The following is a 25268-nucleotide window of genomic DNA, read 5'->3' as shown; positions in this document are numbered from 1 at the left end:
TATCGCCGACAGAAGAGGTAATAAAATACACGGATAAGCAGTTGCGGGAAATGAGAGCCACCCTTGTTAGAGTTATAGCAAGGCAAATGTAGAAAAATTATAGAGAAACAGAAAAAAGAAACATGGAACTTTATCTCAAAAATTAATATTACAAACACTCCGAAAAGTCCATATTAGATGGCAAAAATCAAGGAAAAGTTGCAAATCTTATCCGATATACAAAGAAAATTGCAAGATATCACCAAGCAATTTCGCACATGCCAGCTAGTTCAGTTAACTTATCAAGCAGAAGAGAATTACGCGGGACTACAGCAGGAACTACTAAAGGCAGAAGACATAGCACACTAACTAAATACATAAAAGAGGGCAGACAGCTCCATACGGAAATAGTAACTTTATTACAAATCCACAACAGTAGGCAGACCACAGAAAAAACCATGACGTCTCCGGCAGAAATGTTGAAACTAGCGTCGGCAGTCGTACCTCGGTATGACGGCAACGAAAAAGAAGCAGACAATATCATTGCTGCGTTAACGCCTTGAAAACCACCGTTAACGAGCAAAACGCGCAGACCGCGATATCGATAATTGTGTCAAAATTGACAGGAAAAGCAAAGACGGTGGTAGGAAATGAACCTTCGTCAATCGAAGAAATCATAAAAACTATAAAGGAAAAATGTAAAAGAAAGACAACCCCAGAATCGCTTACTGCAACAATGAATGCAAGCAAACAGCAGGGAAGCGCAGAAAATTTTGCTAACGAGATCCAATGTTTAGCAAAACAACTAGAAAAAGCATATATTGCCGAGCAAACTGCTCCATCACAAGCACTGCAAAAGGCAAATAAAGCAGGAATAAATGCATTTGCAAATGGATTGAAAAAAAGAGCAATACCAGACAATAGTAATGTCCGGTAGGTTCGACACTCTGCCAGACGCTATAGAAGCTTTGGTAGAAATTGAGAGAAATCAAAGCGAAAACGTTATACACTCTATAAACAAAGTAGAAAGAACGGTACAGTTCTCGCAAAACCAGGGCAGGGAAAGAAATTGGCCAAGAGACGGACAAAGGAATTACAACAGAAATCAACCACAGTATGGTAGAAGGAACAACAATAGATTCCGCGAAGATTGGAGAACTAGATCAAAATCACCACGGAGAACAAATTTTTTAGGCCAGAGTGGTCCCTACAGAAACCACTACACAGACGCGGGGACCACGTATCCACACAGAAGATACAACGGACAACGTTTTCAATAAATATAAAGGAAACGAACTTCGTCTACGTAACGTTAGGACTTGCAAATAACCCTTGCACGCTTTTGGTTGACAGCGGCGCAGATCTCAGTTTAATAAAAAGACAAACACTAAAACCATCTCAGCCTATAAATCCCAATAGAACATGTACCCTTACAGGTATAAGCGAGGGAACAGTAACATCACTGGGAACCGCAACATCATACATACAAATAGAAGGAACCAAGATCAGTCAGGACTTCCACATAGTCCCGAAAAATTTTCCTCTACCTTTGGACGGTATACTTGGTAAAGATTTTCTAACTAAATACAGGTGTAACATTGATTACGACCTATGGATATGAGGAGTCCGCCATAATGGGGAATACCTAGAAATACCTATAGAAGACAATCTGAGAGGACAAACACTGATACCGCCCAGGTGCGAAATCATAAAAAGAATCGCATTCTTGGAAAAAGGTAAAGAAGATGAAGTTGTCTGTGCACAAGAATTGCAAAAAGGCATTCTTATAGGCAACACTATCATCAATAAGTACAATCCATATGTAAAGCTAATTAACACTACTAACAGCCATACTATAGTAAGGATTAACCATATAGAAACTATACCACTTAGAGCATTTAATATAGTGCAAAACAATACTAACCCACATAAAGCTAGGTATGAAGTACTAAAGCAGTTGATACAAAAGGAAAACATCTCCGAGGAAACGGATAAATCCTTCCAAGAATTGCTAACGGAATACAACGACATATTCCATTTAAGTACAGATAAATTGACCACTAACAATTTTTACGAACAGAAAATTAGACTAGAAGACAAGTCACCTGTGTATATACCCAATTATAAACAAATACACGCTCAAGGGCCAGAGATTAGAAAACAGATAAGTAAAATGCTCGAGGATGATGTCATTGAACATTCTGTATCGCATTAAAATTCGCCGATACTACTAGTTCCTAAAAAGACATCGAAAGAACAGAAATGGAGATTGGTAGTTGATTTCAGGCAACTAAATAAGAAGTTGCTACCGGACAAATTTCCACTGCCTAGGATCGATGCAATCCTTGATCAACTAGGTCGTGCAAAATTTTTCAGCACTCTAGACCTTATGTCAGGATTCCACCAGATCCCACTATCAGAGAGCTCAAGGAAATACACAGCATTTTCGAGCCCTGGCGGGCATTACCAATTTAAACGACTCCCATTTGGATTGAACATTTCGCCTAACAGTTTCCAAAGGATGATGACAATGGCAATGACAGGCTTATCCCCAGAATGTGCATTTGTATATGTAGACTGTTGTAACGGTAATAACACACGTACAATATCGATACTTTGAATACAATTACTTAACGTATATTTCACGCATCCTGCTTCGGCGACCGCTGGCGATAGAAGAGAGAGAAAACTCCGCATACACACACACCGCACCGAGTGACATTTGTCACTCGTCGGGTTGTGAAGCCTAGTACACAAGGCTATGTACTAAGCACGGTTTCGACACAACCGTATCTCCACAACATCTCCCTCCTAATTCCGGCGGTAAGGCTCCATCCACTGCGGCGGTCTTCGAACCCTCGTAGATCGGCGTAGATGTTCCACCGGTGTTGTTGGTCCGCTATCGGCGGTTGCAAATCCCGGAGACATTGAGGTACTTCCCTCTGCTGGTGCCAACGATGACGAATAAAATGGTGATGACGGAAGTACTGACGGAAACGATGACGACGGCGATATAGATGACGATGACGATGATGATAACGGCGATGCTGTTTGATGATGCGGTATACAGGGCGATACTGATGATGATGCTGGCTTACACGCGTCTATACCCCAAGTGTCTAACAGCACGTCTAACATACGGGGTTTGTTCAAAACCGGCTAAGTATTATCATATCGTCTACGAAGTTGGTTTACGTGCGATCTTTGTAGCTTGTTATCTTCAGTAAGCACTTCATACATGACTCTTCCTAACTTCCCTTGAACTATGCCGCGCACCCATTTCCACTTGTTTCTAAAATACCTTTTTACATAGACCTGATCATTCATATTGTACACTTTTGATAGTATTGCGCAATTCGTTTCATTTATAACTGGCTCAGCTGGATGCCGTAATAATTCCATACAAGTCCGCATACGACGGCCTAACATAACCTCAGCTGGCGATTGATCGTTCTCTAGAAGTTTGTGTGGTGTACTTCGGTACGTTATTAGAAAAACATCTAAAGCTTCTTGTATCGTATTTTCTTCCTCTTCCAATTTCTTTAAAGCCCTTTTAAAGGTATCTACAAATCTTTCGGCCTGTCCGTTTGATTGGGGATGGAAGGGTGCAGTGCGCAGATGTTCTATACCATTAACTGTGCAGAATGTACTAAATTCTGCACGCGTGAACTGTGCCCCATTATCAATCACTAAGGTATTCGGCATTCCAAATCGAACAAATATCCCTCGTAAAATTTGAATAGTCGCACTAGACGTGATTGTTGGAGTCGCTACAATCTCCGGCCACTTAGAATAAGAATCAACAACTAACAGATAATGCATTCCTCCTATTGGTCCGGCAAAATCGACATGCACGCGCTGCCAGGGACCTTTAGCTGCTGGCCATGGGATTGGTATGCTATGAGCCATTGACTTAGCCGCACTTGCACAGTTACTACAACGCTTTACTTTTTCTTCTATGTCGCGATCCAACCCGGGCCAATAAACGTAACTTCTCGCAAGGGCCTTCATTCTCTCAATGCCCGGGTGGCCTTTATGAAGCTGAGCTAAACACTTTAATCTTTGATCTCTTGGAAACACTAATCGATCGCCAAATAGTATGCATCCGTTAAAGGTGGATAGAGATTCGCTCCTAACTTGAAAACTTCTGAGTTCAGTATCCACCAGTTTCCTAGTCGGCCATCCGTTTTGAACGTAGTTCGCTACTTGTTCCAATTTAACGTCGTTACTGGTTCCACGCACAATATCTTCAAACGTAAGTGGCATTACTTCCGTGATACATCTAACTAGACATTGCACTTCTTTATCCGCATTAATACTTGCTACAACAAATTCCGGTTCTGGCCTTTCATGTCTATCTATTAAACGTGATAGAACGTCTGCGTTTCCGAATTTATCTGTCGGCACATATTCGATCTTAAAATCGTACATCAACAATGTTAAGGCCCAACGCTGTAGCCTATTCGCCGTATACACTGGAATACCATTGCGTGAACCAAAAATCCGTAATAACGGAGCGTGATCGGTCTGTAGTGTAAATTTCCGCCCGAAAATCATACGATGGAACTTCGTGACAGCAAATATAATAGCTAGGCCCTCTCGATCTGGTTGGCTGTAACCTTCTTCTGCTTTTGTCAGCGCTCGCGCTGCATGCTGCACTACTTTCACAGTTCCATCCGGCATTTTGTGGCTTATCGTAGCCCCTACTCCTACTGAAGACGCATCCGCGGCCACTATTATATCTTTTTGCGGATCATAGTATGTAAGCAAAAGATCGGAGCTTAACATTCGCTTAAACATCTCAAATGCTTCCTGACATTCTGTGCTCCAATGCCAACCCTTATCTCGTTTCAAAAGCTCATCTAAAGGGTATCGTAGGTTGCGCATCTGTGGGACAAACTTCCCATAATAATTAACGGCACCAAGAAATTATCGCAATTCTGAAGGCTGTTTTGGTGATGGCATTTTCGTGATCGCCTCTATTTTGGCCGGATCAGGTCTAAACCCATTACGATCCAAAATGTGCCCTAGGTACCTAATCTGCTGTTGCATAAAATTGCACTTCTCAGGGCGTATCCTAAACCCGTATTCCTTTAGCTTATCAAGTACAGCTCTAATATTCTTGTTATGCGCAACCGTATCTGCTCCACCTATGACAATGTCGTCTAAGTAGACAGCCACATCTTTAAGTCCTACTAACATTGTTTCCATTACTTGCTGAAAGGCGCCTGGCGCAACCTTAACTCCAGGTGGAAGCCGATTGTAAGAATACAAGCCTCTGTGCGTATTTACGGTTAGCAGTTCTCGACATTCCTCATCTACTTCAATTTGCAGAAACGCATAGGTCAGATCTATCTGACTGAATATAGTCGAGTTAGCTAGGTTAGCGAATATATCTTGAGGGAGCGGTAAAGGGTACTCGTACGGTCGTAACGCATTATTCAGCCCAGTGGAGTAATCCCCACAAATCCTTAACGAACCGTTTGCCTTGCGCACTACTACGATAGGCGCTGCCCATGCTGAATAATTCACGCGAGATATAATTTCTTCTTTTTCGAGCCTATTTAGTTCCTCATCCACTGCTGGGAGCATCGCATAGCTCACTGGACGTTTTGGTCTAAATACCGGAATCGCATCATCTTTAAGTTCTAGTCTAACCTTCATTTTGGTACAGTGTCCCAACCCGTGGGAAAACAAATCCTTATACTCTTCGAGTTTCGTTACCTCCTGGGAATTTGTTGTGACGTCGGTCACCTTATTGCACACGCATGTTAGTGGTACATCCCACAAACCAAACAATTCCATTACGTCTTTCCCTAATAACATGAGGTCTTCTTTCGTAACGCGCACTGTACCTTCTTCTGATCGCTGCCCAATCGTGAGCATACATTGGAACTCGCCCAATAATTCTAAACAATTGCCGGTCGCCGATTTCGCTTTAATCGATGCTTGTCGAAGCATTGGTCTACCGATGCGCTGCCAGTTTCTTTCAGAGATTATGGTTATTTCGGCACCTGTGTCTACCATCATTCTCACAGCATGTCCTGCTAAACTGACACTAACAAAACCACGGTTCACGGAATTGATCGCATTCACTAAAACCGTACGCACACGCTTTAGTGACCTACCTCGATAAACACGTGATGCTGTATCGCAAAATCCCTCCTTATGTCCCGTCTTTCGGCAACGAACACACGTGTGTCTCTTGAACGAACAATGACACGCAAAATGATTTCCTCCACATAACCAACATTCTACGGGCGGTTTGCTACCTTGAGGCCTACTTCCTTGAGGTTGTGAATGATGCTTCTTGTGCCACGGAAATTTACTGTCATCACTGACCCTACTAATTTGACGCACTTCTCCCTCTATCATTGCCGTATCGCGACGCAAATTTATCAATTTTTGACAATCTTCCGTTAACTGGCCTAAAGTAACATCATTTCGCTCTTCTATTTTGCTTAACAGACGCATACGTATATCCGCATCTCTCTCATCTTTAAGACCGCACACAAAAATCAAGCACTTCAACGCTTCCTCTGACAAACCTCCTAATTCAGCCTCAACAGTTGCTTTGTTAACACGGCACGCGAACATTACATGATCTTCTGTTGCACTTTTCGTTAACTGTAAGCACTTGAAACGTTGACTCACTTTAGACTCCTGTGAGCCAAACAGCAGCTTCAAACTCCTCAGCGTGGTTGCAAAATCGAAATCATTCGCCTTCGCCGGCATAACGTAGCTGCAATACCGCTCGTGCTCGGCCATTCCGAGCTTCCGTAAAAGTAGCCGCACTCTCGCACCGTCGTCGAGCCTCTCCGCATCCTTCTCGAAAAGCGGCTCGTACCGCGCGTACCAACCGGCAAACGTGACCCTTGCGTCCGGGTCATAGTTGAACTCTTTTATGCTTCCTGCCAGCAAATCCACGATTTGCTCGGAACTTACCGGTTTCGGCTCGGTACGCACGGTCCGGAGGATCGTACTAATCAGCTGTTCCTGCTGCACCATAAATGCCTGTTGTTGGTTTACGAGCATTTCTTGTTGTTTTCTGTACAGCTCCTGAAGCCAATCGCCATTCGGTTGGCCGTTGACCTCCTCGTGCTGACGGTTTCGCGATGGCGTCTCGGCGTCCTGGTTCAAGCTCATGACGCTTCTCGGTGCTGCAGAGAAGAGAGAGAAAACTCCGCATACACACACACCGCACCGAGTGACATTTGTCACTCGTCGGGTTGTGAAGCCTAGTACACAAGGCTGTGTACTAAGCACGGTTTCGACACAACCGTATCTCCACAACATAGACGACATTGTGGTAATAGAATGTTCAGAAAACCATCACCTGACGAACTTAAAGAAAGTCTTTGAAAGACTTAGGAAATACAATCTGAAATTCAATCCGGAAAAAAGTTTCTTTTTCAAAAAGGAAGTCACTTACCTAGGACACAAAATAACTGACAAGGGCATTTTGCCAGACGATTCAAAATTCGACTGTATCAAAAACTATCCGATTCCTACAAACGTGGATGACATAAGAAGATACGTTGCTTTCTGCAATTATTATAGGAAGTTTGTACCAAACTTCTCAGAAAAAGCAAAACCCCTTAACAATCTGTTAAAAAAGAAGGCAATATTCAATTGGACAGCGCAATGCCAAGAGGCATTCGATTACCTCAAAAAGACGCTGATGAATCCAAAACTATTGCAGTATCCCGACTTTGAAAAAGAATTTATACTAACAACGGATGCTTCCTCAGCAGCATGTGGAGCATTACTGTCTCAATCCTATGACGGGAAAGACCTTCCAATCGCCTTCGCCAGCAGAACGTTCACAAAGGGCGAGTCAAATAAAGCGATTATTGAAAAGGAATTAATAGTCATACATTGGGCAATCTTGCATTTCAAACCATATCTATATGGAAAAAGTTTTGTAGTAAAGACGGACCACAGACCGTTAGTTTACCTGTTCGGAATGAAAAATCCATCATCCAAACTAACGAGAATCCGACTTGACCTCGAAGAATTCGATTTTAGAATCGAACACGTGAAATGAAAACAGAATGTAGTAGCGGATGCTTTGTCACGCATCATAATCACATCGGATGAGATTAAGGCCATCAACGTGATAACCAGATCAATGACAAACACCAACACTTCAGACAATGTTACAAACATATTAGCGTCTGATCAACCTAAAATGTTACACGCACTTTCATACGAAGAAGTTAAAGGACTACCAAAACTAACAATGACGTACAAAGAAAATGAAAATACTATAGAACTTTTAGGAGTTCTAAAGAACAAGAAAAGAACGAAGGAACTCTTATCAGTAAGAGAAATCCAGTTAAAATCGGAAACAGGAAGCAAGCAACCTATTCTAGAAAGGGACTTGCAACAACGAAAAGAGAAATCAGCATTAGTGCAATTTCTCCAGGAAATAGAAAACAAATGCAATAAGAATAATGTACAAAATATTGCTATCTCATCAAAAGACGAGCTATTAAAAAGGATAGGAGAACCTATCATGAAGGAGACTGCTAAGAACACACTAAAACAGACAGTAATAACAATTTACGATGCCCCAAAATACATCGAAGACCAACTTAAAATCAACGAAATACTCGAAAAGGCACATAATACGCCAACAGGAGGTCATATAGGACAATGCAAAATGTACAAGAAACTAAGAAAAGAATTTGTTTGGCCAAATCAGAAGAAATCAATTAAAAATTTTGTAAACAATTGCGACCTATGTAAACTAAATAAACACCAGAAGAAAACCATTGAACCATTTGTAAAAACAGATACACCAATACAGCCATTCCAAATCATATCAATCGATACAGTAGGACCATTCCAAAAAACATACAACAACAACAGATACGCCGTAACAATACAATGCAATTTCACAAAACATGTAACAGCAATAGCAATTCCAAACAAAGAAGCAACTACAGTTGCCAAAGCTCTAGTAGAACAATTCATGTTAATATACGGAACCAACATATCAGAAATTAGAACGGATATGGGAACGGAATACAAAAATGAGATCTTTAGCAATATTTCCAAATTACTCAAAATAGAACAAAAATTTGCAACAGCATATCACCCACAAACCATAGGAGCATTAGAGAGAAACCACAAACACTTAAACGAATACCTCAGAATTTTCACTAATGAACATAAAGATGATTGGGATAATTGGCTTAATTACTACACATTCGCATATAACACAACACCAAACTTAGAGCATGGATATACACCATTTGAGCTAATTTTCGGAAGAAATGAAAAATTACAAAAAGAAATAATACAGAGCAACGCGACAATATACAATCATGAGGACTACGCACAAGAACTCAAATATAGATTAATAATAGCACATGATAGAACGAAACAATACATAGAGAAAGAGAAAGATAAAACCTTACAACAGCAAACAAAAATCAATCCCCTCAAAATACAATTGAACGACAAAGTAGCCATAACCAACGAGAATAGAAGAAAATTGGACCCACTCTTCAAAGGTCCTTACACAGTACCAAACATATTAGGTCCAAATATCGAAATCGAGAGTACACAACATGAAAAACAAGTCATACATAAAAACAGAGCCATCAAGTTAGGAGAATAATTTCGCTAGGCTACATTATTCTTCCAAAGGGGGGAGGTGTAGTATATCTGCTACATCTGCTAACAGCATATTAGATCATCCCGTACCTGCCTCACAAACCAAGAAAAGGGCAAGAACCATAAAAGAAACAGAAATTAGCACAAACTACCGCATGCCGATGCGACAATCCAAACATGCAGTAAATAGGTCATAAACAAGCATAACGAAACATTTATTGTTGTCACTAGGGCCATAGGCAAAACTGATACGGAAGAACCGCACTCTGTAAATAAGGAAGACACATTGTAAACCCAAAACCCGGAACAACTCAGCAGCCACACGTTTACCAAACATATGTTGGACAAATGTTGGCTGACCATCAAAGAAAGCTTCAAATAAATAGAACCGCTCGAGAAGCAAAGGCAGACAGTGCCGAGTTACAGACGAAGCATGTTGCTGATGCAACTCGAGACTCCGACGTCAGTAAAAGTAACCAACGTCTAGAGTCTCATTTCAACCCGTCGTTGTTCAATCACTGAAGGAAAGCTCGATCCGACACCAGTTGTCTAAGTTCACCTCCGCTCGATGTGTCATCGCGTAAAAGTCCGAGTTAGCACTTTCCAATGAGTGCCGCGCACCAAATCGTACCGCGACCGTAAGCCATAGAATCGAACGTGTGCCGAAGCGTCATCCGAACGAACCGCATTGTTTACCACACACGTTACGTATGTATCTGCGACCGGACAAATAATACGACCACTAGGAAAGTTTAATGTAAAAGTACGAACTAAAGGCATGAAAATAGGCGTATTACAAATTACAGTAATTCCGGCACAAAGAAAAGTAAATTGTTTGTTAGGAAGAGACGTCTTGGATTGGATGTTTCCCACCTGGCGAAGAGTATTTCAAATCAATGCGCTAGAATCAAATCAAGATTACAATATGCTAAACGAAATAAGAAAACAATTCCCGAATACTGTGAATAATAGTGAAAAAAGTACGATAACCGGTTTTGTAGCCAATTTGATTCTTAAACCAGATGCAACACCAATTTTCCATAAGGCTTACATCGTACCGTATTCCTTAATCGATGAAGTTGAAAATGATTTGAATCAGTTAGTTAAAGACGGAATATTAGTTCCTACCGAAACGTCACAATGGGTAATTCCAGCTGTTATAGTTCAAAAGAAAAATGGTACCGTTCGAGTTCGATGGCAAGGTTACCGTGAACAGAATGTTATCCACAACACACTATCATTTACTACATGTAGATAACATACTATCCAAAATTTCCAAGTGGGAATATTTTTGCAAATTAGATTTGACTGCCACGTATTTGCAAGTACTATCAAAAGCCTCACAAGAAATATGTACAATCAATACCCACAAGGGATTATATCGTTATACACGCTTGCCATTTGGCATTAGTTCGGCTTCAGCTATCTTTCAAGGAATAATAGATCAAATTCTGTTGGGGTCACCAGGAATGGCCTACATAGACGACATATTAGTAGGAGGAGCGACGACAAAAGAATGTAAACGGAATCTTTTTCTGGTGCTAGATAGGCTAAGCACAGAGTAAAGTTGAATTTAGAAAAATCGGATTTTTTTTAAATCTAGCATTGATTACCTCGGATACAATATCTCGGCAAGCGGCATAAAACCAAATCAAGATAAGGTTAAGGCGATAACGGAAGTGGCAAGCGTAAATGAACCGAGAAACGTAAATGAACTACAAGCATTTTTGGGATTATTAAGTTTCTACCGTAGATTCCTACCCAACTTGTCAGCTCAACTTTATCCGTTACACGCGTTACTAAAAAAGAATACAAAATTTAATTGGGATAGTAAATGTGAGGAAGTTTTTCAAGAAACAAAACAAATGTAAATATATCATAAAGTCTTAGAACCTTATGACCCCAGTAAACCAATAGTCTTAGCTGTGGACGCTGGTCCATATGGAGTAGGAGCGGTGTTGTCTCACGTCATAAACAAAATAGAAAAGCCTATCGCATTTGCCTCAACTACACTAACCGAAGCGCAAAAAAAAAACATGCTCACGTACATAAGGAAGCGTTAGCCGTAATGCTCGGGGTAAACTAATTTCTTAAATATATATTTGGGATCAAATTTAAGTTAATAACCGATAATAGCGGAGTTAAAGAAATTTTCAACCCAACCAGAGGAACTTCTTCGATCGCAATGGCTCGTTTACAAAGGTGGGCCTTGACCCTTTCAAATTACGATTATGTTATTGAACAAAGACCAGGTACAATTAAATGATGTTAGAATACGTTACAATCAGCAGGAAGACCCTTTGATTAAAACATTATATGAAAGAGTAAAAGGCGGCTGGACGCATGAATCGGACAATAGTTTAAAACCATTCTTTAAACTCAAAACGCATTTTGGATTAGAAGACGGCATTTTATGTTTTAACGATAGGATAGTAGTACCGGAAAGCCTAAAAAGTCTGACGCTAACAAAATTACACCAAAATCATGAGGGTATAGTAAAAATGAAAATGAACGCACGGCAGCACGTGTGGTGGAAAACCATGAACAAGGATTTAACAGAATGTGTAAAATCGTGCTAAGTATGCCAGTTACGTCAAATAGTAACAAAAGAAGTGGTAGTTACTAAATGGCCAAGCAGCAATACGGCCAGGCCGTTCTTTATGAATAAAAAAAAAAAAAAAAAAAATGGCCAAGCGTAGAAGGGCCTTTCCAAAGGGTACATTTGGATCTCTTTTATATAGAAAGCCGTACCTTACTCATAATAGTAGATGCATTTTCAAAATATATAGACGTTAGACTATTAAATCTTTCGCGGGCTTCCGATAACATCGAACACCTAGAAAACTTTTTTGCATGTTTTGGATTGCCTCAGGAAATCGTGATCGATAATGGTCCACCCTTTAATTCGGTTGCTTTTGAAAATTTTCTAAACGTGAGAGGTATAAAGGTATCGAAATCACCCCCATACCACCCACAATCCAATGGGTTGGCTGAAGTCATCAAAAAATTTATGATTGATGAGAAAGTAAAACATCTATCCCTAACTAGGAAAATCAATAGATTTTAAATTATAGGAACACAACGTGTACAATAACAAAAGTCACGCTAGCCTCACGAATGTTAAGTTATGTACCCACCACTATGATGAATTCAATGATACCCAAAACGGAAGCGACACCTCTTAAAAAACCACCAATGGAAAAGCAATTTAGTAAACCTAACGTATTTAATACGTCGTATATAACAAAGGCAGTAGAATTTAAAGAAGGAGAAAAAGCCCTATATAGAAATCATTTTAAGGAATTATTTAGATGGATTCCGGTTACTATTTACAAAAAACTTAGTATTTTACGATATTTGGTAAACATAAATGGAAATATTAGAATGGTACACATCAACCAATTGAAAAATAATTCTGTGCTAAAGAAAAGGAAATATCAGATAAAGTAAAACTAGAACCAAAACCGAGTAGAAAGCGAGCCAGAAGCGAATCTTCCTCACCGCCCATTTGAAGATCTGAGCGACAAAAGGAACAACCTAGAAAAAAATATCCCAAATAAGAACAATAGTTAAGCGGGGAGGATGGAGAGTTAAGAAATTAGTTCATTAGTATAAACTAGGTTAAGATTGTAATAAGTATGTAAGTATTGGTAACGCAGCACACGCATCATACGGTCACCCGTAATGTGCGTACAGGCAGTTGAATAAATGCCACGCACGAGTACACAACATAAAGCAGCTTAAACAATACTAGATGTTAACTTTGCATTATTTAAGCAGCTTAGCATTAGCCAGCCACCTAACCATCTAATCTGCATCTACACTCCACCTCATTAATTTTTCTTTTTAATTTCTATACAATCTACTCTGCCCGTAAAATATTTAGCACTGAACCAAACCTATTAGGATTGTGTCTTTTAAATTGCTACTCCATTAAATAATCTGTCAATTTACCCTTATTTGTTCCTTTGCTCCTAAGAAAATATTTGATGTTTTCTATATTCTGGGTGTGTATTCCTCGATTAATTGGATTTACAAAATGCTGGGAATGGTTAACCCTAAGATGCCCATATCCATACTGATCTAGTCCTCTATACGCTGCCCAATAATCTGTGATTATTGTGCTATCCTGACTAATATTCTCTAAAATCAAATCGTGGAGTGTAGCCCTATTTCTCCTTTCTACAATCTGTATAAAGATCTCCCTTGTCTCTCGGCAAATGCCATCTACTAACCAAACCTGATTATTTCCTGACACTCGTCCTCTATTGTATTTTCTTTTCGTCACGACTGATTCGTCTATTTCGACTGTCATCCCTCGGCTCATATTAACCGTTCGTTCTCCTCTCTATAACTTGCTCATTTTTCCCTGATGAATCTGTACCACATGCTTCCAGTGTTTTTGTTAACATGCAGTTCGTCTACTGTTCTTTATACCCTAACATTTTTTGACCACGATAGGCAAAACAATAATAGCTTTCCTAATGACAACTTAGACTGCCTGAAAATACTTCCTTTCCTAATGGAATATTCCCTATTACTACACTGAGCACTGCGGCACACCCACTTAAACCGATCTCTTGTGTTTATTACTCGTTTACTCATACTAACTCCACACACTTCGCAATTCTGTGTTAACTTTAATAATCCTGCCTCCTGCATTAGCTGAACTAGCTATCATGCTGGCCGAACTAACAACTTCCATCATTCCTAGTTCCCTGCCTAATTAACACCAAAAGTAACGAAAAACTCACAAAATTTCGGATAATTTTGTCTCTAAACTAAAACAGAAACACGAGAGCCGATTGTATTAGTAAAATTAAGATAATTAAAATTTGGCGATTTGGAAGAAAAAACACTCTTTTATCAATCGACAATCGTTTATCTATTACCGTTATCATCAAGTCCAGTGCTGCCAGCGTGAGGTAAAGGTTGTTAAATAATTTTTTTGATGTTTGCTCAGAGTAATATTTATTATTTGATGTTGGATAACCTGTAAACTCTAATAATTTAACAGCGTTTTTTGTAATATGTTACTATTTAATAAGTTAAAGTTAATTTTTTTTTGCTGTAATTGGTGTACAGTGGGATATTACGCACGAAAAAATGACATTCAACAATTTGTAGGGAATTTGTTTTAAATTGTACGGGGTGTGAAGATTGAAGGGGCGAGGAGTAATCGTGGCTATATATCTGGCTAAATTTTGAATAAAAATCGCAGCAGCTAACCGGCCACCTGCCCTCCCTCACCATCACACCCACAAAAAATAATAAATATATATATTTGCAATTTATTTTGGCAACACTGCAATTAGTGTTGCCGCAGTGAAATGTCGTTTGTCATCGTTATTTACAGTTATTGTTTGACACCTATTAATACCATTGTATAAATTACACCGGTCGTGAAGGACATTTTGGTCCTTCGAACCGGATCGGTGAAAGGAAGCATTACGTGCAGTGAAACTTGCAGCAGGACACTACGTGTTCACAGATTTGGGAATAAATGGCACTACGTACCGTTTATGTACAGTGGTGATTCAAAGTGTGATATTTCTCCGTTAAAACCCGTTGTGTTTATCATAACCTTTGGTTGCCCCGCTATCACGGGCAAAGGAGACGTTTGTGAAGTGTTCGTGAAGATTACATCGTGTCACGAACAAGGAACAGAAAAGCGAGTGTGCAGTTCGATCGAAACGCGTAAGAAAACCGACGCCACCCACGCCATTTCAAATTTGGCACCCATAACTGCAACGACACCCATTGCGTTTTCAAATTTGCGCCATTCGAAATTTGGTTTTGCGTACAAGTTGCATCCAAGTTACAGTGAGATTATCCTACGCGCCAAAAATTCAAAGGTAAATGGCGAAATAATTAAAAACGTTTCAACTGAAAAAACGCCAAGCTGCCGAGCTAATTAAAACCGTGGAACAGTTCACCAGTGAATATACCGATGATTGAGTGAGTGAAGTATCAGTGTGTCTAGACCAGCTGGAAAGGTATTACGAAGATTTTCTCCAGGCAAGCACGAAAGTTTCGGAGCTAGATGAGGATGGCGCGGAAACGTATGTGGCGGAACGTTGCGAAATGGACACGCGTAACCGACGCGTAAATGGTTTCCTTCTACGAAGGCAACCCTCGAACCCGGGTGTGAGTGATTCGGTGTTGATCGCGAATTCAACGATGAATACTACGGGACGATCGAGTGCTGTGAATGTGCGTCTGCCGAAAATCGAATTACCTACGTTTGATGGTGATTCTACCAAGTGGCTTACTTTCCGGGACCGATTTGTAGCTATGATTGATTCTTCCGCGGACATTCCTAACATCATGAAGCTGCAATATCTGCTGTCGTCGTTAAAGGGTGATGCTGGATTGCTCTTCGAGCATACCACCTTGACAGCAGATAATTACGACGTGACGTGGACTGCCTTGCTGAAGTGATACGACAACCCGTGTACGCTTGTTCGCGAGTACTACCGGAAGATTCATCACCTACCGACAGTGAGCCGTGAAAGGGTGGATGAATTGGCGCAGCTCGTGGATGAATTCACGCGGCACGTGAACGGGCTGAAGAAACTCGACGAGCCCGTTGAGTACTGGGATACGCCGCTCGCCAACCTCTTGCTGATGAAACTGGACATGGCGACCATCTTGGCTTGGGAAAACCATTCAGCACAGCACACGAAAGATAAGTACAAGGAGTTAGTAGATTTCCTTCATAGTCGTGTCCGAATCCTTAAGTCAACGCGTGAGTTTTCCCATACTGAACTAAATACGAGAATGGTGGCCGGTAGCAAAAAAATATTCGAACATAGACCAAGGTTGGTGGGTAACACAGCGACGGCAGGAAGGGCAATACCGCATATGTCAGCGCCACAGCCACCACAACCACCGTGCATTTTTGGTTGCACGGAGGCTCACCATTTGCGGGTTTGTCCGGAATTCGCAAATAAGGACGTACCCCAACGGCGGGAAATCGCAACACGAGAACGGCTGTGTTGGAATTGCTTGAATCGTCATCACCAAGTGAGGGATTGCCGCTCGTCGCACCGGTGCACTACGTGCAAGGCACGACACCATTCACTACTACATGTGAATTCAGCGGTGACCATGGCTGCGCAATCCGATGAGGAAATGGTTCTTCTGGAAACGGTCCTTCTCCAGCTCGTGGATGATCACGGCAACACGTATGATGCGCGGGCACTTCTCGATTCGGGATCGATGTGCAATTTCGTTTCCGAAACCATGGCGCAGCGATTGCTAACACCATTTTCAAAGGTAGACGTTGCCATATCTGGTATAGGGCAACAGATGCAGCACGTCAAGGGTTCCATTACAGCGGTCGTTCAATCGAAAGGGGCTGACTTCTCTACAACAATGGAATTCCTTGTACTAAAGACTCCGTCGGCAGATCTTCCAACCACACCGATAAACGTAGAGTCGTGGTTCCTCCCGAATATAAAGTTGGCTGATCCTACTTTCCACGTCCCCGGAAAGGTAGATGTGGTTATTGGCGGAGATACGTTTTGGGAACTACACACTGGAAGGAAGCGGTCACTGGGCGAAGGAAAACCATGGTTGTTGGAGACACCGTTTGGATGGGCGATCTCTGGGAATACTTTCCGTTGTTCTGGGCCCAATTTGCGGTTGTGTCACCTGGCAACCAATGACGGTGCGTTGTCTTTGGAAGAAGACCTGTGTGAGAAGTATTATGCTTCCACGACTACGCGAAATGCTCAAGGTCGCTATGTCGTGTCGTTGCCGTGAAATGCCAAACCAGAGAAAGTCCTGGGTTTGTCAAGGGATATAGCAGATCGGCGTTTGTTGGGAGTTGAACGGCGGCTGAAGGCCAATCCTGTAATGGAAAAGGAGTATAAAAGGTTCATGGTAGAATACGAGCAGTTGGGACACATGGTGAAACTCACCGAACCTGTCGACGATAGTGAGCCGCACTGCTACATCCCTCATCATGCCGTGATTAAGGAGTCGAGTTCTTCAACCAAGGTTCGTGTTGTTTTCGATGCATCCTGCAAAACAACATCGGGCTACTCCTTGAACGACACCTTACTCATTGGCCCAACGGTACAAGATGATCTGCTCACAATCATCTTGCGATTCAGGAAGCATTCTGTCGCATTAGTGGCAGACGTGGAGAAGATTTACAGGCAGATCCTGCATTATGAGAAAGATCGAAAACTGCTACGCATTCGATATCGGGAACGTTCAACCGAACCAATAGCAACGTATGAGCTACAAACGGTGACCTACGGTATCGCATCAGCTCCGTTCTTGGCCACTCGTACGTTGCAACAAATCGCGCATGACAACAAACAGGAGTACCCCAAAGCCGTAGACCCGGTTCTGCATGATTTTTATGTGGATGACTTGCTGACTGGTGCAGCAAGAGTTTCAGAAGCCATCGAGACACGTAAACAGATATCATCGATGTTGGAATCAGCGGGCTTCTCACTAAAGAAATGGGCGTCGAACATACCGGCTGCGCTTGATGGTGTTCCAAGCGCCGATTTGGCCATCAAATCAGTTCTAGACTGGCAACAAGACCAAGCAGTCTCAACACTAGGCTTGGTTTGGGAACCATCCAACGGTATGTTTCGGTTTCGGGTGGATTTGCCACCCCCTGCAGAAGAGCTGACACGATGCCTGGTGTTATCATACACGGCCAGAATCTTCGATCCTCTTGGTCTGTTGGGACCAACGGTGATACTCGCCAAGATGTTCCTGCAACGCCTATGGGGAAGCACGAGGGGAAGACGCTGGACTGGAATCGTCCGCTACCAGCGGAGATTCAGGAAGAGTGGAGGAGGTTCCACTCAACGCTCTATGTGTTACGCGAACTGCGAGTACCTCGATTGGTGGCACATAGCAATCCGGAAAGGCTGCAGCTGCATCTCTTCGCGGATGCATCTCAAGGAGCGTATGGAGCATGTTGTTACGTACGCTCGGATTCGACACGGGGCTCTACGGTTAGATTGCTAGCGGCTAAGTCCAAGGTGGTGTCCCTCTCAAACACACATTCCATCGCCAGATTAGAACTGTGTGCAGCACGGCTAGCAGTACACCTGTTCCAGAAGGTGATTCGAGCACTCAACGTTTCATCGTCGACGGTTATCTGTTGGACAGATTCCATGACCGTCATGCATTGGCTCAAATCATCACCTCGTCGATGGAAGCCGTTTGTCGCCAACAGGGTGGCGCAAATACAAGAGGAGACCCGAATTTCATGCTGGCGTCATGTTCCTGGTAGCGTTAACCCGGCGGATGATATATCGCGCGGGTTGAGGCCCGAAGAGTTACTGCAGTGCGAGCGATGGTGGCAGGGGCCACGTTGGTTGTCCTACGGACAGGAAGAGTGGCCGGTGGAACCAGTACTCGCGAAAGAGAACGAGACGGACATCGAGGAGCGGTTAGCGGTGTCCAAAATAGTCATCACCTCTACGACGTGTGACTTTAGCAACACACTTTTCGCACGTTATTCCTCGTACGGCAAGTTGCGAAGGGTTGTTGCGTATTGCTTGCGAATCCTCTCCAACCTCAGGGCGAGCAAGTCAACGTCGATCAACAGCGTCAAGCGGAATACGGACATGAAGACGCTATTGAGTTCCGTTCCACCGCTTACAGCGGCGGAGTTGCAGGATGCGGAACTGAGGTTGTGTCAACGGGCACAACATGATTCGTTTGCGGAGGAGATGGACGACCTGAAACGAGGAAAGCTGGTGAGCGGAAGGTCGAGATTAAAGTGGTTGTCTCCATACCTCGACCCAAAGGGTGTGTTACGCGTCGGTGGCCGGCTTGGTAACGCCAACATACCAGAGTCAACCAAACATCCGATTGTCCTCGCTGCATCACATCGGCTGTCGACACTACTGGTCGAGAACACTCATCATCAAAAGATGCACGCGGGGCCACAATTCATGTTAGCAACGATCCGGCAGAAGTTTTGGTTGATTGGGGGCCGAAACTTAGCAAAGAGCGTGTACCATCGATGCCACACATGCTGTCGGAACAAGCCAACGCTGGTGAAACAGGCGGTAGCTGATTGGCCTAAGTCACGAGTGACACCAACGCGACCGTTTGCCGTCAGCGGCGTCGACTACTGTGGGCCGTTTTTGTTAAAGTCGACCGTCCGCAACCGAAGCCCGAAGCGAAGGCATACATCGCGATATTCGTATGTTTCGCGACAAGGGCAGTCCATATCGAGCTGGTGAGTGATCTCACATCGACTGCTTTCCGATCAGCACTACGTCGCTTTGTCGCGAGACGTGGTAAAGTAGCCGAATTGCATTCGGACAATGCAACGACGTTCAAGGGCGCGGCACACGAGTTGCATCGCATCTATAGGATGCTGAAAATCGATGAGGGTGATAGGAGAGCGATCTTTGATTGGTGCGCAGAGAACGAACTGGTATGGAAGTTTATCCCCCCGCGTGCGCCTCATTTTGGAGGACTTTGGGAAGCGGCAGTTAAGTCCGCTAAAAGGCATCTGTTAAGGACGATAGGAGTTAGAAGTGTGACGCAAGAAAATATGCTTACCCTTCTGGCACAAGTTGACCTTTGTTTAAATTCGCGTCCATTGATACCAATATCAGATGAGCCAACAGATTTGGAAGCACTAACCCCGGGCCATTTCTTGATAGGGAGTAGCATGCAGGCGGTACCACAAGTAGATCTTAGCAAGGTTTCTCCGAACCGTTTGAAGGAGTACCAATTAGTGCAAAGGCAGATGCGAGAGATTTGGGCACGGTGGTACCCAGAATATCTACAGCAGCTACAGGCCAGGGCAAAGCACGCGAACAATACACCGGTGAAGCTAGAAGTGAACCAATTAGTGATCGTGAAAGAAGGCAATACCCCACCTGCAGTTTGGCCAAAAGGGCGAATAACAGCTTTGCACCCAGGAAAAAACGGTGTAGTGAGAGTAGTAACTTTACTAGTGGGCACAGGAAAAGAAATTGTTCGAGCCGTCAGCAGAATCGCGTTACTACCCAATCCAATCGAACAGAGAGGTTAGAACGGAAGAAGGATACACGTGGGAAATAGTAAACAACCGTTGTTGACATTTGGAGCGTCAAGTCAAGTTAAGTTTACACGTCGATCACATAGTTTTATGCATTTAAAAGAATTCTCTTTTGGTGGCCGGAATGTTGAATTTGGATAATTAGTATAATTAATTAATTTGCATGAAAATATTTTGAATTGTTATTGCATGCAAAAATAAACAACACTTGACAACACTACGAGCAGAGAGTATAAACCAGACGCCAATGTAAGAAAAATGAACTAGGGTAATTGAATTATGTACAAATCTGACGGTTGAATAAACATTACAAAAGCAACTTGCAAACGCATCACACATATCCAATTATCCGCTCCAGTTTTAGAAATTCCCAAATATCACAAGTTTCCTCCCTTCACGACCGGTGTAATTTATACAGCACTGTTTCGAGAACTCTGTCAAGCGATGGGCCCTAAACATTTGCGAACAACGGCTTATCATCCTCAAGCCAATGGCTTGATAGAGCGTTGGCATCGCACGCTAAAAGCAGCCATTTGTTGTAAGGATACTGCGCACTGGACTCACCACCTCCCAATCATCCTACTAGGATTGCGGACTTCCTACAAAGAGGACATTAAGGCATCGCCAGCAGAGCTTGTTTTCGGAAGCACGCTGAGGATTCCGGCGGAGTTCTTCCACAGCAGCCCGCAGACAACTCCACCTGTCACCTCCGAGTTCACACAGCAGCTAAAAAGGGTGATGCACAACATTCAACGAACAAAAACCGCCTGGCATGACAAAAGAGCTACCTTCGTTCATTCGGATCTGCAAACATGCACACACGATTTTATCCGTAACGATACCGTCCGGCCAGCTATCACTCCTCCGTACCAAGGACCATATCAAGTGTTATACCGTTCCAACAAAACGTTTAAAATAATGGTCAATGGTAAACCGAACAACATCTCCATCGACCGTCTGAAGCCCTGCTACATGCCACAAGAACCACCCACGACAGCACAGCCAACGCCGCCACCACTAGCCTCACCACCACCAACAACTAGTTCACCGCCTACAAACACTACAACACCACGAGCAGTACCATCAAACTCGTCATCTCCAGTCGCCAACAAGGACTATTCGACCGGTGTTACACGTTCACAACGTCGTGTAAAGCTTCGCGTAGACGGGACATACTTTTGACAGGCGACTTTTGACAGCTCCAGCGACCTATTGTTCTCAAGTCGCCGGCTCGTAACCCGATGTATGCGGGAAACACGCCGGCGACACGGATGACGGATCGGGGATGTGGTGGTTAGCACTGGTAGGTTGGGGAGTTGAACTGTTGTGCGATGAACAGGCAGCACATAAATTTAAAAATTCACCGTTATAATTTTTGTTTGTTTGAAAATTCCTTAATCTTCTAGAAATGAAATAGAAAAATGATTGTAGATTTTTAATAACACAAAGCACTGTAAAAAACTTGAAACTAGAAGCCACTCCAATATTTTTTGTGCATGTAAAGTTCTCCCTATAAGCTTTTAAACTGTACCGAGTAATACTTTATACATCTTTGTTCTGTAAAATATGAGTTTCTATCAATATAAGCTCTCTAAAATTAACAAAACATTACGTTTTTAATATACTTTTACGTTAAAATACAAATATATTTCATACTGCATGTATCGGGATATTTGTATATACTCAATACTATAAGCTATTTTGTCTCAGTGTCAGCATGAGAGTTTTATTTAATACTTGATGGCTTCAAAAGCGAATTTCCTTTTGTTGAAATAATTATTAAGGCGATAAAAATGAACGTATATCGAATTTAATAGTTTACCTTGAAGCCATAATTGATTCGATCCTATCCACAGTGATAAACACAGTGGAGTTATTTTTTTTGGGGCATTTGACAGCTACAGCTGCATGTAGCCGCTGCTACCACAGGAGGGGTCGAAAACGGTAGCTACGAGGACGCGTCTGACAGCATACAAGAACAAAGGAAAATCGGTGGTTGTCAAAAGTATCCCGTCAAAAGTATGTCCCGTCTACGGCCGGTTTAAATCGAGATGTCAGCTTTGACAGTTACCGCGCCGGCAAAGACACACCATCTACAACCATCGTCGCGTGCGTAAGTGTTCTCGAGCGAATGTGATAAAAAATAGTTTACCGATCCCAAATTAAAAAAGTAGCAAATAAAAATAATAAAAAAGCTAAAATTGGCTAAAATTTGAGAATTTTTAAAACTGGAGCGGATAATTGGATATGTGTGATGCGTTTGGAAGTTGCTTTTGTAATGTTTATTCAACCGTCAGATTTGTACATAATTCAATTACCCTAGTTCATTTTTCTTACATTGGCGTCTGGTTTATACTCTCTGCTCGTAGTGTTGTCAAGTGTTGTTTATTTTTGCATGCAATAACAATTCAAAATATTTTCATGCAAATTAATTAATTATACTAATTATCCAAATTCAACAACCATTGAGAAAAAATTAAGAGAGAGGTAGTTTATCTTCTTTTCTGTTATATTCCGGAGTATTGTGAAATCATGTTTTTATTTCATCCTTATATCAAGTGCCTGGTAAAACATTCGCCGAAAAGAGCGGCCGCTGAGAACCTCGTACGAGAGATAACCAGCAATACGTATCCTGTTCACAAGCTGAGGCACCGATGCGATACACGGTCGCTTGGCAAGACGCCTTAATCAAACCTGCTTAATCAAATGATCTTGGTGACTTGGGCCGCCCTCGCACCAATCAACATATCCTTCCGCTTAACTCTTGACTAGTTACTGCCTACGTACCAAACATAAATGCTGGCTTCTATGCAGTTCCGTATCTTAGCCTCCAGGCGCCTTTGGCAAAAACCAAATCTGTTGCTCTAACAGGTAGTTTTTTCATGCGTATATATAGCCAACTTCTTGTTTCATCCCCAAACGGCTGGTGCCCTTGACGGGGCCAACCAAGCTTGACCCTGGTTACGGACTTAATTTTATGTTTAATTTATTCTATGTCAACATTGCCTTATGTTTTCTTGCCAGCGAAGTGGCACATGTAGTACTAAAATACTTTTATTTATGTAGGTAATCTCCATAGATAAAGTAAAAAAACAATCGTCGACTCATTTTTCTACGTCTCAATACGTAGTAAAGTGCTCTTGTGCGTTGCGAAGCAAACAAATAGTCGGAGTGGGTTATGTAAGGTGAATAAGAGGCGAGGGTCATCTGTACCATAATGCAGTAATCCACTTATTCTTGGATAAAATGGCGATGCAGTTTATTATCAATACATATTTTCACCAACGTTAGTATTTTTCTGGGAGCTTTCAACGTTTTCAGCTATTCAAGAGTAAATTTGAGTTGGTAGCGAATATCGAAGCTTTCATCAACATTTTGCCACGCTGGTCTCTGAAAACTTAAAAACACATTGCGAGCGAAGCTATATTGCCTGGTAGTATCTCTTACGATAATTAGAATAGACAAAGCAGGTGAAATGCTACTCTAACGGCAGCTCAAAACTAGATAAGCATCAAATAGTGTTATATGTGCTTTCGCAGCTTTTTCTTTAAATGCAAAATATAAAACATTTTCGGTTGAATAAGTTTTTCATCAGCTTGTTTTTCCACTGATGTAAAAAGAATGGTGTTGTTTCCTTCCTCCATTGAGGATTTAAATGATATACACTCACATTGCGTACACGATAGTGGACGCGTTTATCTGGTAATGCGACATTTATGTTTTCGTTACCATCTAGGACCTTTTAAATAACATACAATTTTACTTCTTGTCGTATTAAGGAAAGCTAAATATAACGACGAAGATACACTTATTAGCGAGGAACGAGGATTGTGAATGAGACAAATTCGAAGTTTAAAACGTTATTATTTAACTTCAAAGTTAGATCATATGTTTCAATCTATCTAAATAGGAACGAATTATTTCGAGGCTAGCCAACTAACAGAAGTCATGTTACGTTGCTATACATTTAACGGGAGATATACTTGTGGTCTTTGTTGTTTTTGTCATCACTTTTACTAATGTGTTAATGCACACACAGGAGGTTATTTTGAGAGTAAGACTGATTCATTTGTATTTTTATTTATTAGGATTGTACATTAGTACAGTCAAATCTAACTTGTTCACAAAACCGTAACTGGTAATGTGCTTGGTATCAAAAGACGTAATCGCATAATGAATATCATAATTTAAAATATATAAATACTTAAACATAATTCATATTGTTTTTGATAATCATACTTAAAAAACACAGAATATTTTTTCTGATCGTATTGCTGTGAATAAGTTTATGCTTGGAATAAAATTTCAAAATAAACTGCTTTTTAAGTTGTATAGAAATACAGAAAAAAGCTGGGGAAGGTTAGGACTTTATGTGTTAAATTTTCTATTGAAATGCAATAAAGGGAGATTTTAATTATGTATTCAATTGAGTTTTTTTTTTATATTCCACGTCCAAATGTGCACTTACAAATTATTGAAATGGAAATTTTCTTTGATGTCTTTAAATTAGGGCGTTGTCATTGTTAAGAAAAACATTTTTCTCTGAGTTAATAATTTTTGAGTATAACATAATTGCTAAATCGTACGCACAATCATTGTTTGGTTCATGTTTAAAACCATGAGTGAAAGT

General features: G+C 41.7%; 2 protein-coding genes across 2 annotated transcripts in view; one reads left to right on the top strand and one right to left on the bottom strand.

Moving 5' to 3' along the window:
- The window catches only part of LOC118513984, a 493738-nt gene that overhangs the window by 298432 nt on the left and 170038 nt on the right, over positions 1-25268 (top strand). The gene's annotated exons all lie outside the window — the stretch shown is intronic.
- LOC118513388 (uncharacterized protein K02A2.6-like) lies at positions 3327-10317 on the bottom strand. The gene has a single exon (XM_036059068.1). It carries the CDS (start codon positions 7282-7284, stop codon positions 4909-4911), a length of 2376 nt encoding a protein of 791 aa, XP_035914961.1. The 5' UTR covers positions 7285-10317; the 3' UTR covers positions 3327-4908.

This window comes from Anopheles stephensi, chromosome X (assembly GCF_013141755.1).
Source record: "Anopheles stephensi strain Indian chromosome X, UCI_ANSTEP_V1.0, whole genome shotgun sequence".
Taxonomy (NCBI): domain Eukaryota; kingdom Metazoa; phylum Arthropoda; class Insecta; order Diptera; family Culicidae; genus Anopheles; species Anopheles stephensi.
The sequence above is the reverse complement of the archived record's forward strand: the minus strand, read 5'-3'. Positions and strand labels throughout refer to the sequence as shown.